Here is a 15,002-nt window from a genome sequence, read left to right as displayed (position 1 = left end):
AGCATGCTCCTTGCCATCTGCGTTCAGGGCATCCCAGCAGGAGTTAATGCAGCCCTGTGCTGACCAACCTTCAGCTGGCAAATGGCTGCATCCAGACAATGGCCCCGACTGAGAAACAGGGATTTGCCAACCAGAACTTTCTGTGTGAAACTGGTGATTTCAATTTAAACTTCTTGCCTGCCTGTCCTTTGTCTTGCCAAGGTCTTGGGCTCCAAACCTGCCAGGCAGCTCACTGGACTGCAAGCCCAGGTGCCTCAGCTTTTCAGGCTCTGAACACTTCTGCTCTCTGAGAGGTCCGTGGACCTCTGAGATCAGGGACTTCCAGCCTTGCCTAAATCTGCAAATTGTCCGGTGTCACCACTGGCTGAGTCTCCCAGGCTGGTTCGTATCCCCAAAATAGCTGACTCCCAACCACAGCAGTTTGTGAGGAGGGCTGCCCTGGGATTCTGCTTCCAGTTCCCAGGGGAGCTGGGGAAATACATCCTGTCCAAGAAAAATGTGAACTCCTACTGCTGCTGGAATACTTTTTACTTCTTTGAAAAACATTAGGTCTTCATGCATTGTCCTGAGCTGTAGCAATGTGCTTGGTCTAGGCAAAAGAGGCAAAAGACTGTTGGGGTGGAAAAAAGGACGTCGTTTCCAAAGTGCTGACAACATTTTGATTTTTTTTCCTGAAGTAAAAAGTCTGCAGCAAAAAAGTAGCTGTCTTGGAAAGAAAATATTTAATTCTTTTTCTCTTTATGCACCATTTTAATATTTTTTCCATGTGTTTCTGATCATCTCACGGAGATGTATAGTTTTACCAAACTCCAGAGAAATAAAACTCTTGGTGAGCCAGAAATCAGCTAGATCTCCAAGATTTTAATAATACCAAGAGATGTGTAGGCAATGCTAACATGTAAACCCAGGCATAACCAAGTGGCAGAACTGCCATGCACTGAGAGCAGGACTGAACTCTAGGTCATGCCAAAAGCCAAAGTTAACCCAGTGTTTTAGTTTGGTGACACACGCAGCCTGGCTCGGCTGCAGAAGCAGATTCCTCTCACCCGCGGACAGGGTGCTTTTAAGCAGGGTGGACTTAGCTGGAACCAAAGGTTTTGCTTAAGGCCTCATTTCTCCCACCAGCTAGTGCTAAGGGGCAATTCGCAGAAGCCAGTCACTGTGCTGTGCCTGACACGCCGACTCACAAGGATGGGAATTGGAAAACACGCAGCAGAGAGGTGGGAGCTGCTTGCGAGGAGTGGGTCATGCCGGGGGCTAGCATTCTCTGTTCACCTCCTGCAGGTTCCACTGGAGGAGTAGATGTCTGGCGTGTTGCAGGACTACGTTTTGCTGCAGCTGACCCAGTCACACTGCAAGTGTATGGTGTAGAGCCCCCTCCACTGCTCTTCCACGCTGTCTCAGGTAGGAGAGATCTACTTACTTAAGTCCTTCTTCCTAGTGCTTTTTTTTGGCACCCTAAAGGCATGGGTGCAGCAGGATGGTGAACTTCCACTGTGTCTAATGTTCTCTTTCTCTCCCCACAAGGTAGTCTTCTGTCCCTTGAGAGACCCCTTAGATCTGCAGTGTTGCGCAGTCAGTTAGTTTTGGGTGCTGAGCTGTGGGTGCCAATAATAGAAATGAGGCATCTAATCACTTGGTTTAGAGAGGCAATTTGGACACCCCACTGATTTTCCCAAACATTTCTGGGCCTAATCAGAATGAAGCCCATTAACTTCAGTGGGCTTTGGATGATTTCCTATATACACAAAACTTGAAAAACTATGCTTTAAAAGAAATACTGGAGTTAAATTGGGACATTTTAACAATTCTCTTTGTATTTTAATTTAGTGGCTTTATGCTGACAATATAATTAGAGAGATGCTATGTTAACTAATGCCAGATGACATTAGTGGGATGGCGAAAGCATCCAGTTTTCTAAAGAATAGTTCACAGTTGAACTGTTCCTCTCTGCCCAGCCCATTTTTAACAGAGAACTATATTCAAAAAGTCAGAGACAGATGAATTAAAGCAAAAGTCAAACCATTTACAAATACCAGTAATGTGGTGTATCTTAGCACGTTACTTCCAAGCCAAATCTAATGTTATTGCAGAAAAATGCATTAACCATGTTTCCTCAGCACCTACATATAAAAAAAAAAAGGAAAGTTTGCAGGACCTTGTGCTGTTTTTGTGTTTAAAGTGGGTAGTGGACAACCTAGCTGCCACTGAAGCCAAAGGAGCAGAACCTAGACTTGTGCTTTATCTAGTTGAGCATTTGAAAGGTAATTTTTGGTTTAGGGTTCATGGATTTCTTGGGGTCCATCAGATAATTTGAAAAGGACTTGCAGTGACAAGGCAAAATGTGTTCAAATTCAGCGTGAGTCCATATAAGCTGTTTTCATATACTGTGCAAGTTCATCTATGTTAAACTTCAATCTAGACATGTAAAATTACTAGAGGGTCCATCTCACTACAGGAAATTTGACAGGTCCCAAAAATTAACACCCCATCAGAACTATAGCCTTTATTTTAATATTTATCTGTGGATGTAAATATTTACACATTTAAGTTCACTGTATGCTGTCCTATATATGTCTTGTAGGCCCTGTCTTGAGTAGAATTAGTGAGTTAAAAGTCTTGTGGATTACAATTGTATCCTGCTGTGTCAGCAGACAGAAATTTGTAAGGGCATTTGTACTGCTCTAGATAGAACTTAAAAATCTTCTGTAGGTGGTCTTAATGACAGCACAACGAAGTTGGCAGGACTTCCTTAAAAGTCTTAATTTTCCTGCAAGGAGAAGAGGAAAAGGTAAAAACTGATGGCCGGTACATCCTAAGTGACAGGAATGTCTCAAATGCTGCTCCTGGGTGACACATGGAATCTTACACCAGAGCAAAATAAAGTGCCTGCATAAAACGAACCACACAGCCCATATAAACCCCTGCAGCCAGGTCAAACGGCGTCAAAAACTTTGTCATGTAAACACTTGACATGCGCAGGCTGATCAGGTAGTGTCTGTCCTTGCGCAAAGTGCCATAATGGTAGCCTAAAAGCACGAAACCGTCATTAACGCCAGTATTGTGGCTTCTGGCTAAACCAACTGAAGTATAACTGCGTGCTTATGCACGGCCGGGACTGAACCTATATTGGTGGTTATCTGACAACGTATGCGTCACTACTGGCCTATCTATGTGTGACAGAAAAATTCTCTTTACTTACATTCCTAATTCATGGCAGGCAAACTTGAAGTTGCACAAACCCACTTACTTATCTTCTTGTAGTAACTCTGCATTGGCTTTGCATCTGCTTTGCATAGAGTTCAATGCCAGGAAAAGCCACAGGAAAATTAACTCTTGTCTCAGCTTGTCTAACACTCTCTGTTAACAGGGAAAGCTTGCTATTTATCTGGAGGCTGGAGCTGTATTTTACGTTCCCCCCCCCCCCCGACACTGGTGTTGGGTGGTGAAAGCTCATATTTCTCAAAGTTAAAATGTCATTGACTTTATTGTATAATGTTTAGGATTGGGCAAATCTGAGCGGTGTAAATATGTGGTTGATGGGATTATACTTGGCCTAGTGCTTGATATTGTAAGGGAAGCATCTTGTCAGAGTAAGGAGCTGTGATTGGTGATTTGCCCTCAAAGATCCATATCCACAGAGGATCCAGAAGACTGGGACTGGAAAATTTTAATGCAAATGTGAAGAAGCCTTGGACTTGATGAATATGCTTTAACTTAACAAAAGTATTTAGCTCCAGCACACTGAAGTGTTTTGGGATTTGAGGATGTGCATCTTTGCCTGTGTTCAGAATTCTCTGCAAATTGCACTGAAGAAACAATCACTGAAATGAAGTTGGTAACTCATAGAACGGCACTTCTGCAGAATCGAGGAGTTTTTGCGTCGCTTGTGCTGACTTTTCACCAGCTTTCATAGCAATGCAGTGTATGGGTTGGCACTTAATATTTTTGATCAGCTCATTTATTTCAGCTTGTTTTCAAACCACTTTACACATAAGCCTGAGAAGATACTTCTAAACGAAATTTAATTAAAGCAAACTGCAATTTTATAATAAACATTTATAAACAAATCTGTGCATGAAAAAAAATTTAAAAATCAAGCTTTGCATTCTGCTTTCTCTAGAACCCCAACAATTCACGTTGTCTCCCAACTATATGCAAAATGATTGTCTGCACATTTTGCTGAGATCGTCTGGAGATACGGTGATTCAAGCTGTCATCGGGACCTGAAGTTTTCACAGGGGAGGTTCTACCAAAGGCAGCTGCTCTTCAGATACTCTTCTGATCCCAGCTGGGACTGTGTGGGTTTAAAGACGAACAGCTTCTCCCCATACAAAGCCCTGTAGATGAGAACAAACCATCAAAGCTGTTTGTGGAACACCAGCATTATGTGCAGAACTGGGCAAGTTTTCCTGTTACACAGGCATTTTCCCACTGCATTAGGAAGAGCCACAACACGCAGATAGTTTTCCTAGGGGGGGGCACAATACCAAAGTGAGATCCGGTTATCATAAAATTGCTGATCGGGGCGTTTACCTCTGTTACCGAACATCTGCATTCAAATCCTTTCTTTGCCTCTTTCGCACCACAGATGGGAATGTGGGTTTCCCACATCCCAAACTTGTGGTTTTACCACCAGGCTACTTGTTCTTTGAAAACAGGTCTTTCTTTTTGTTTTTACATCCACTCATATGAGGTAGCCTCCTTAATAAGCAAACTGAATCACTCAGTTTTAACTCTAATTTGTGAGACAATTTCATGTTACTCCATCATATGTATTTTTGCAAATCTCTTTATTGAGGCTGTTGGGAAACGATCTAATAAGAACATTTAACACAAAAATGACCAGGTTACTAACACCTAAATCACTGGAAGAGGAGAAATGGGGATCGTGAGGAATTTCCCAATTTCATTTTCTTCACAGTTCATGACAATATATACCCTCCCACTGCATATGAGTGTCCTTAGAGAAGCTCCCATAGGAGTCCATAGGGCTTTTGTCAGATTTCAGTGACAGAAGACTTGTTTCAAGAACAGAAGAAAAGCTCGTCTGATCTTTTGCAGTCTCTGCCTGTAGAGACACCATTTTTCACACAACAGCTCAAACGTGTTTGTTTTTCACCTGAGCCTTAACACCTTAGCATCAGGGAGTTGTGCTGAACAACACCACAGGGGCTTCAGCTTATTTATGTGAATTAATCACGGGAACATACTTTCTAAATTAGACGGCACAGTCTCAGAGGGTTAATGCTTTCGATGCGCAGCTGGGTATGGCCCAACAACAGAGCCCCTTAGATGCACGCCAAGAATGAAAGAAGCTGGAAGTTGTCGCACGCAGTCGCGGAGAACAAAGCTCCAGCCTCTTAAATGAAAACTCTTGAACACCAGATGTGTAGACACAACATATTTATTTTTGACCTTCCGATTTAAAGAGGGAAAGCAAAACTGGCCAAATTAATCCCTTGTGTGAGCCAGTCAACATTGCTGGAGTCACCCTCGGAATAAGCTTCATTCGGAGTAAGTTCGCTACCTTTGTCTGAGACCAGGTGACGCGTTTCAAAAAAATCTTTGTGCTTGGGATGTGACACAGGCATATAAATGACATTACAGGATATTGACACACATTAGAGCTTTTCAATTACAGGGAATTACGGTTTTGGCCTTTTAATAAGAAAACAGGCTTCACTACAGAATTGTTAAATTTGCTTCCAAAAAAACCCGCGCTTATTAACTTTTATACAGAGCACCCCCGTAGCTAATGACAAAGCCTTGCGTTTCATTTTGCAACGAGTGCAAGCCGACCAACTTTAACGGGCGCCTAAGTTTCGCAGCAGTTCCACAAGGCTTCTGCTGATATTTTGGTGACCGGCTACGGATTAAAACGCTTTTTATGTTTAGCCAGGCGCTGCCTAGCGCCTGCCCCGGCCGGGCAGCCCGGGCGCTCCCCCCAGGACGAACCGCCCGAAAGCCTTACGGCAGCGGCTAAGCCTCGTTCCTTCAGTCCCCCGCGCCGAGGAGCTGCGGCGGTGCGCGCCGGGTCCCCGCGGGCCCTGAGGGGAGGAGGAAATGGCGAGGAAACGCTGGAATTGTACTTATTTCCCTTCACCACCCTCGAGCGCACACTTCCCGGCCAGGCTTTCCCTCACGCTGCGACGCGAAACACCGCCTCTGAGCCGCCGGTGCCCGCGACGGGCGGTCCCAAGCTCCCTCCTCTTCCTCCCCCTCCTCCCGCCGCGCCTCCTCAACCGCCCGCGGCGGCAGGAGGGGGGGGGGAGGAGGAGGAGGAGGAGGAGGAGGAGGGAGGGGCCGGGGCCGGGGCTGCCGCAAGGGGCGGGGGAGCGCGGAGCGCATCGATCGCGCCCGCCCGTCCATCCATCCGTCCATCCACCCTCTCGGCGCTCGGCTCCCTCGGCAGCTCCAGCCCCAGCCCTCCCCGTCCCCCGCCATTTCAGACCGGGACGGAAAGGGACGCGGAGCGACCGCCGCGGTGGGGCGGGCGAAGGGAGGCGCCGGCGTGCTCCCGCGGCCCGCTGCAGCGCCAGGCAGGTACCCGCCTATCCCTGCCCCGCTGAACCGGGACAGAGCCGCCGCGCTTGCTTTCCTTTCCCCCTTTCCCTTTGAGGTGGGGCAGGGGGAAACGGTGCGGCTTCCCGGAGCCGGGCACCCCCCTCCCCCGTTCCCCTTCTTCCTCCCGGCGTCGCCCCGCGGAGGGGCAGAAACGCCGGCAACCGGGCGGGGGCCGCCTCCCCGCGCCTGTCCCGCTGCCGCCCGCGGGGCTGCGCCCTGCCCCGCTTCCCCTCCGCCGGCATCCTCCGGAGCAGCTCTCGCCTGCCCCTCCGCCGTCCTTCCCCGCGGCGCGGGCGGTGGCTCGGCGGCAGCGGGAGGGGGCGGCGGGACAGGTGGCCAACGCCCTCCGGGAGCCCGGCACCCGGCGGCTTGTGCCGAGTCAACCCCCCCCCACCCCCCGCCTCATTTCTTCATCTATATTTTTTTTTCTTCCCCCCCCCTTCCTAAATCCAGAAAAACCTCGGTGAGCGGGGCCGAGGCGCCCGGCCGGAAAGTTTCGGCCGCCCGGCTGCGTCGCTGGCTCCTGGCTGAGGGGAGCCGGGGCGGGGCGGGCAGCGGCACCCCGAGCCCCGGGGGAGGTGGGGGGGGTCCGAGCTCGGGCGGGGGGCGGGAGGGTGTGTGTGTGTGTGTGCAGCCGCGCCGGGCTCGCCCGGGAAAAAACAAGTGGGGAGGTGAAGCTGTGCTCGCACCCGCGGCTGTCCCGGCACAGCCGTTTGCGGGAAGCGGGTTCCCGGGCTTGTGCTTCAACCTGAGGGGCGCTGGGTTTGGCCCGCCTTTCGTCAAAATCCGGGAGGTCTCTCAGAGTCACCGGGGCTCTGGGAGAATGCAGGGGAGAGCAAGATCTTTGCCTCGCAAGAAATACTCTTTGACCTTTTCTAGAATTTAGTGTATCCTTGTGTTTTTATCTCTCTGTAACTGGTGCCTTTCAGCTTAGTGCCCACCCTGCGTTTCCTATGTATAATTTTGTTTGAGAAATAGCATTCCCTCATAGCTTTTTGTCTTGTCTTTCAGGGAGGGAATTGCTTTCCGGTAATAGTAAAGGAACGTGATACTGAATGAAAACGCACCAACAGCATCCTCATTAGTCGGAGCCTGACTCCTGCTTAATGTTGGTTTCTTTGTCATCAGGTCTGCTAAAAAATGACAGAATATAAACTTGTTGTCGTTGGAGCTGGTGGTGTAGGCAAGAGCGCCTTGACAATACAGCTAATTCAGAATCACTTTGTGGATGAATATGACCCTACAATAGAGGTAAACAATTTAATTGTATACTTTTTTGTGAAGAGAGATTATCAGTAATAATGGTAGTAGTTTACTTATTGGACAGTTACTGCAAAAACATAGAACAGGGCTTTGTAATATAATGAGCTCAAAGATAATGGTCAGCATTGGACTAGCATTGGAGAAGAAATTGCTGTGCTTCTTGATCTGGCTGTGGAGCAACAACTGCAGTGAAACATTAACAGTTTTGATCAATTGAAGTATGGTGTTAATTGCCACGTTTTGTTGGACAGTTTGAATGCATGTTTTTAGGATCTCAGTGACAAAGTATTTGCCAAACTCACTTGAAAATGCTTGGCAAAACTCTTCATGGCTTTGCATGCAACCTCCTAAATGTGACTTTCCTTTTTGATATCAAGAAGGAAAATTCATAGTTCTGAAACGTATGCGTCAAGCTTTCTCAGCTCCTATCGTTAGGATCTGTTTCACATGGTGAGAAATGTGTTCTGGAATGTTATGGTGAATAAGGCAAAAAAATTGGAGCCTGATTTATTTTTATTTAAACAGACCAGTGTGTGTTCCTGTATCTAGGAAAAATGTTACAAGATAGCTGCTGTAGTGTATTCTTTGAAATACATGGCACAGTTCCTCAAAATTGGAAATTGTATTTAAGCTTTAAAAGCTGCAATATTTGAAAGGTTTTTAATGAGCAAGTGAGCTTTGCCTTTTCAGACACCACTAGTATTTTTCTTATATTTAAATCTCTTGTGGATCATTGGATTTAATAACCTCAGACCATATAAAAGGAGAAATGACACTATAATTTACCCAAGATTTTTATGTTCCCAGCAGTGAAGCTCTGTAGCTCATGACTTCATTTATATGTTTATACAATGAGGCACTTCCAAGCTCACTTGAAGGAATCACAAGGGTTTAAATCTAGGCTTAAAATGGTGACTCGGAAAATGGCTGTGTAGTCATTTTCAGGTAAACATAAGCAAGAGGAGCCAGTGCCCTGAGATGGTAGGCAGCTGTCGTTAGCGACGTACAGGCCTGAGTTAATGTGCCCCAGAGAGAGATGGCTTGGCTTGAGTTTGAGTTTACCTTAACGTGCCTGTGTGTCATCTTGTCTCTCTGTTGCATGGCCAAGTACCCTCATGTATGCTTGTAGGAGATTTTGTGAATAGACCTATGGAGGGAGGAAGAGTGTTTGACTTGCGCTAGGAGAGCAGGTCTTTCGATTACTAAGATGTGAAATCTTAACCAGCACCAACCCAAAACACGCTTAAAAACCAGAAAACGCATAAAACTCATTGAGAGGAGCAAATGAAAGGGATTTTACTTCTTCCTGCCAAAGGAACGTGGGGGGATGTTGGTCTTTAATGCTTGTTCATAGTCATCTGGGTTTCTCTTAGGTTAGAGGTGTGCTTACACATTAAAAAAAGTGCTGTGGAGGTTCTGTGTTAGAAGTTGTCATATAAAACCAGAACTCTGTGAGCAATTTAGGAACACACAAACTATAATGCCAGTATTCCTACAGTACTGGAGGCGTTTTACTAATCAATAAGCTGAGTATTTTGAGGACTACCAAATACATTTTAATGTAAAATAATAAAATACAGTTCCTTATAGAAAGAATCTAAAATTCCAGAACTGTGGCTTTTATTCAGTAGTGTGCAGGATGACTGTAACACTGTGGTGTGGTCCAGAATCTTCTCAAAGAAAGAAACCTTTAACCTAATGGGTTTTACCAGCATCAACAACTTGTAGGAGTTGCAGAAGATTAATACTGTTGCATGCGACAAGTTCTTGTCTGAGCACTAGTTGCCATTTTTGTCTTTTAAGTTTTGAGACCTTGAGGATGGATATTGTATCTTCCTTTTATGCTGTAAATCACCTTGCGTGCTCACAGTGTGATAAAATAACCATGAAGGTAAGCTTGTAGGGAAGAAATAATTCAGTTATAGTAAGAGCGGACTGTGATTTGGAGTGGCAAACAAGTTCCAAAGAATGGGCTTGTAATTGGGTCTAAATGCTTCAATCCCAGGCAGAATCCTGTTCAGTTGAGAAGGGTTGCTTGATTGTGCTTCCTGTATAGATGCAGTTGTCATGGTAGGGGCTGATCAATGAACCATAGCTGTAGAGTGGGGGGTTTTTTATGCAGTATGAGGAAATAAAGCTAAAGTTGCTTTGACTGGTAAATAATAACAGTTAGGATAGTTCAGTAGTGTCATTACTATTGGTTCTCACTACTGTTTTCATTGCCCCTATGGCTGTTGCCAAAATACTATTTTTCCCTCGCAGATAAATAATCAAGCTAAATATTTTGGGGTAGGCAGAGAAAAGAGTTCAGTGTTTGTTATCTGTAGTGGATTCCATAACTACACAGTTATTCAATAGTTTTAAATCTTTCCTGTGATTAACAAAATGAAACTCAACATTTCTAAAATTCTCATGTTGTGAAGACATGATGAAATTGAAGAGAGGATAAAATACACTAGTTACTTACTCACAGATGCATTTACAATGGTAATGTTGCTGTTTTCAGTGGAACAGACTTAATGATTCAACAGATAACTTGTTTGGAAAATGTCAAGTTTCATAGGCTGCTTGAGTATTTCATTATATCTGAGCATAGCAGATGATGGGCGGAGGGGGAATTAAAATGAGTGCGTGTTTGGGTGGCTACTGTTATTCAAATATGTGCTCTATATGTGTTTCACAATTTCATACCTTATTTGAAGTAGATGTCCAAGCACAGATTTATAACCAAGATATTTGAAGTCTTTTTTTCAACTGTATGGACACTAACCCTTGTAAATCTGGACTAATACACAGAACAGTTGGACTAGTGCCCTCTACTGGTTTACGTTTGTTAAATTTTTATTTCTGCTACCTTGTGTGATAGTATAATTTTAAATTTTTAAATTTATTTTTATGTTTTACAGCTTCAGCGTGTTTTAGTGCTAAATATATGTCTTATTTTAAATGTCCTAGGAAAGAACAGCCTTCCTAGCTGCCTGTCAGAGGTTTTTCAATTGGATTAGGGAAATCCCTTGACTGATTTAGGAATACTGATATTTAAGTCTGTGTTCTTGAATGACCCATGCACCTGTGAAACTTCCACCAATATTTAGTAATAGCTCAGTTTTAGTAGCTGTGATATTTTAATATTAAATAGCTGATATAATGGATTTTTACAAAATAATAGTTACTTGCTTAGATGGCATTTATTAAGCAGTGGGGGTTTTCTTAGATAAATTCCATATGTAGTGTGTACTAGAGATTTCCTATCACATTTTTGTATCAGTGCTTGTGAACAGATGGAATTGTTATTCCTTTATAGCATAATTTCTGCTGATTTTTATGGCTTGTGGAAGGCCAATAAAAGCAGGTTAAGTGATTAATGAAATTAAAACTTTTTGATATAGATCTGCTATGTCTGTATACTGGATAATAATTGCAAAGTCATATTTGGAGTAATGTACTGCTGCAAAATTAATTTTTAGTTTGCATTTTGTTTTTACTTAATAGCCTTATACTGGATGTTTCTTCATTGTACTCATTACTGCAAGTCTTCCGATGTGCAGTAAAGCTACTGGATTTTTATAAATTATGAATTTTTGTAGATTAGAAGGTTGTGGGTGGGGTTTTTTTTGTATTTGAAGGGGAATCTGGCCATTTGGGTTCTGCAGTTGCGTTTTAAAGCAGAAGTGCCACTAGTACTACAGTGGCATAACTTTTTGGTACATCCTACATTCTGGTTTGCAGGACTTGATAATTTTTACAGTATACTAACACTTAAATAAACAACTTTTATCTTGGGTCTGTTTACACTGGTATTCACCACGATGGGGGTGGAGGTCCCAGTAGCCTGAGCTTTTAATGTGGTGCTTCAGTTTTCTTTCCTACTGTGACAAATGTTATTTCAGGTTTGATGTTTTGCAGAGGGGGGGAAAAAGAGGCAAAAAAGCAAAGTGTTTATTATTTCGGTAGCTTGGAAGGAAATCATAAGCTGGACATTTTTCTCTTGTGTCTTTTCCTTCCACCTCAAATCACCCTTCTAGATAGTGACAAAATTTTCTCTCCAGAAGTGGGCAAAACAAATATAATCTCAAAGTGTTCCTTCTTGTACCTGTGCTGTGCTTTATGCTGGTGCACCTTTGCTACTACTGCTAACGTGGTAGGCATGCTAAAGCCAGCAGTTCTTAATAGCGATTTTCTTTTCTCTTAAAAATTATTTTCTTTGATGAAAATTACTTAAAGCTTTTGTTTAGAGCTCAGTTGAGGGGAATTTCTTTTCCTTTGAAGTGCTAAGATGTAAAGGAATAATACAGGCTTTTCAAGAACTGTTTTTCATATTTTTAAACTAGCAGTCAAATTGCAAGAAGAGAAACTAAAAGCTTTGTAAATATGCCTAGTATAATGCTAGAAGTTCTACTAGTACTTCACTGTGAGCTGTGATAAAAAGGTATCATAGGACATGGGGGGTCTGCTATTGAATTTAAGTGAATTGGAATAAAGATACGCCCTTTAGGGGTTTTTGGTGTGTTTGGGGTTTTTTGTTGGTTTTGTTGTTTGGTTTTTTTTTTATTTAAGCAATGAAGTAGAATATTAACCTTATTTTCATACACGTTGGAGCTTGTGTATTTGTCTCAGCTGTATTAATATTTAAACATGGCTTATATATTTCTAAAGTAAGTTACCTACTTCTTACTTGAATGCTAAATTTGCACTTCTGTGAAATAAATATTTCCAAAATCATGTTGGAAGTAAACTTTTATCTTTAAGGTAAACAGTCAATATTGTTTTACCTGATACTGTTAAATGTCATCCAGGCTCAAGAGAAATGTGAGATTACTTTGTTTAGTTTAAGATACTAATTCTATACAATTATCTCCTGCTTGGTTTTTAGCATGAGCAACAGGAAAGAAGAGAGCCTTTTATAAAAACACAAATAGATAGAAAGTGCACAAGAGTAGGTGTACTGTGCCTTAAAATGAGTACAAAGGAAGGAAGGTCACTCTGAATTAATCTTGAAGTTGGCTAGAATTGCAACTTTAATTCTTTAATTCCCTTCCCAGTAGCTTAAGTTCACTTCTGTATAGTGTTAGAAAGAACAATGGCAATATTGTGTTAATCTCTAGCTAAAGGATCTGAAAGGTAACACTAAGATTTTGTGTTTATATCTTTTCTTTGTTACAAGTACTGTTTACTGAGAATCATTCATGGCCCTGCTCAATGACCTATTTTTAAAGCTTATTGACATGGTTTTATTTTGAATATATAGATGTTTATAAGAAATAGAGTTATTGGGAAAGTAATGCTTATATTTTTATTGCTAAAACTATTCATAGAAGCCTAGCACAAAAAAGAGCTGTAAATAGGCATTAATATCTAGTCTCTTGGGATTTTGTACAGATTTTAGCCACTTGAATCAGTGACCTGAAAACTTTGAATTGATAGCATTGAAATAACTTGTTCCAACATCTCTATGAACCAGCCCATCAGGGCTTTTATATGACTCTGTGTTGGTCTGTCTTGGCTAAAAAGCTTGAACTTCAAATATAACAACTCAACTTTGGTAACTTAAATATCATTATATGTACCTGCTTAGGCATACAAACTAAATTTGCTGTCCCAAACACTGAAGGCTGTTTAGACTTCATCTCCTTTTCAGTGGCATAGATTTTTAGAGTTGTCTTCTCACTTGTGAATTCTTTCTATTTTATTATTTTGTACATTGTTGTGGTACAATGCTTTTGTAAACATCCATAGACTGAAGGTAAAATTTTACTTTTTTTTTTAAAAAAAAGGAATTTTGGTAAATTCAGTAAGCTTAAAGTAAAACCTTTTGAAATCCAGATTACAAGTTTCTTCAGTTCTTCTATTAACAGAAACAAAGGGGAAATGCTTTTCATCTGGATCCAACTTGTACTTTTTTTCCTTTTGTACAAAATAAGAAATAAGAACACTGTCCTTTTTCTGTGTGTGTGCACACATTTGCTGTTACTCACTGAAGATTCCAAATACAGATAAGAACGTGTCCTTGCAGTGCTCTTTCCACTTCTGAATTACTATATACGTGTAAATATGGGACACTATTCTCCTACTGTCACTTGTCCATCTGTAAAGTTGGATTTTAACTCTTAACTGTTTTCAGTCATGCTCGATTACTAGTAAACAACTTTAATATCTTCTGAGTTATAGGTGCTTGAAATCTTACTTGTTTGTATTTAACCAAGGTTTATGTTTTTTTGTTTCTTAGGATTCCTACAGGAAGCAAGTAGTAATTGATGGAGAAACTTGTCTCTTGGATATTCTCGATACAGCAGGTCAAGAAGAATACAGTGCAATGAGGGATCAGTATATGAGAACAGGGGAAGGCTTCCTCTGTGTATTTGCTATAAACAATACAAAGTCTTTTGAAGATATTCACCATTATAGGTGTGTATATCGAAAGATAATCGACTGACCCTTGTCATTAGGTGGATATGTTGCTTGCCCTTACACTAGAGAATAGAACGATTTCTTCTGAAATAGCATCTGAGGGGAAATTTGCGAATTTGCAATATTGCAACTTATTTGTGCATTTGTAGGTCTGTAATTTTGGGTAATCTGAAAATCAGCTGCCTTGCTCACAAGTTAGGCAGACAAAATATCTGAAAGCTATTCTGTTATAAACTAATGTGATTTAGTATTTCTGCCTGTTCACAGTGAAGACTTATCCAAAGGTAAACTCTGCCCATTCCATAAATAAAATTGTATGTAAAGATGGAAAAATATATGCAATTGAAATTGTACGGACAATAATGTCAATTGTTAGCTTTTGTTCCGGGGATGGAGGGGAAATACGTGTGGAATGTTACTAATAGACTAACATGCGTGAGCCCTGATGCCTAGGGAGGGGAGGCACACACAAAATCTCAGCTCCAGGATAACTGCTAAAAAATAACCTGTTAGTAGTTTCTTCATGTTCTCTTTTTTTTATACATAATTAGTTAAAAATTTCAACTCATGCTTTCTTTGTCAGCTACACTGATATAGAAATAGAAGCAGTCTCTGGTGATGACCATACCAGAAGATTGGTAACTTAGTAGCCTACTATTATACTGAATTCTCCTTGGGTACTCTGTTAGAAGGCAATGCAAATCCTGCCAAAGATCACTGAGTTGAGCAACATCAGTTTAAGATTAGTCCCAAACACATAATGT

At 42.2% G+C, this 15,002-nt stretch overlaps 1 protein-coding gene across 8 annotated transcripts in view; it reads left to right on the top strand.

Moving 5' to 3' along the window:
- The first annotated feature begins 6,392 nt into the window (after positions 1–6,392).
- The window catches only part of KRAS (KRAS proto-oncogene, GTPase), a 26,764-nt gene continuing 18,154 nt past the window's right edge, over positions 6,393–15,002 (top strand). For 2 of the 8 annotated variants that reach the window (XM_075759014.1, XM_075758965.1), the window contains exons 1-3: positions 6,398–6,546; positions 7,696–7,818; positions 14,057–14,235. In XM_075759014.1, the coding sequence (XP_075615129.1) occupies positions 7,708–7,818; positions 14,057–14,235 (290 nt within the window). In that variant the 5' untranslated portion in view covers positions 6,398–6,546; positions 7,696–7,707. Of the gene's footprint in view, positions 6,547–7,558; positions 7,819–14,056; positions 14,236–15,002 lie in introns of those variants that run through there. The other 6 variants (XM_075758992.1, XM_075758983.1, XM_075759020.1 and 3 more) reach the window with 6 other exon arrangements.

Source organism: Balearica regulorum, chromosome 1 (assembly GCF_011004875.1).
Source record: "Balearica regulorum gibbericeps isolate bBalReg1 chromosome 1, bBalReg1.pri, whole genome shotgun sequence".
Classification (NCBI taxonomy): domain Eukaryota; kingdom Metazoa; phylum Chordata; class Aves; order Gruiformes; family Gruidae; genus Balearica; species Balearica regulorum.
Note: the sequence above shows the minus strand (reverse complement) of the source record. Positions and strands in the feature narration are given on the sequence as shown.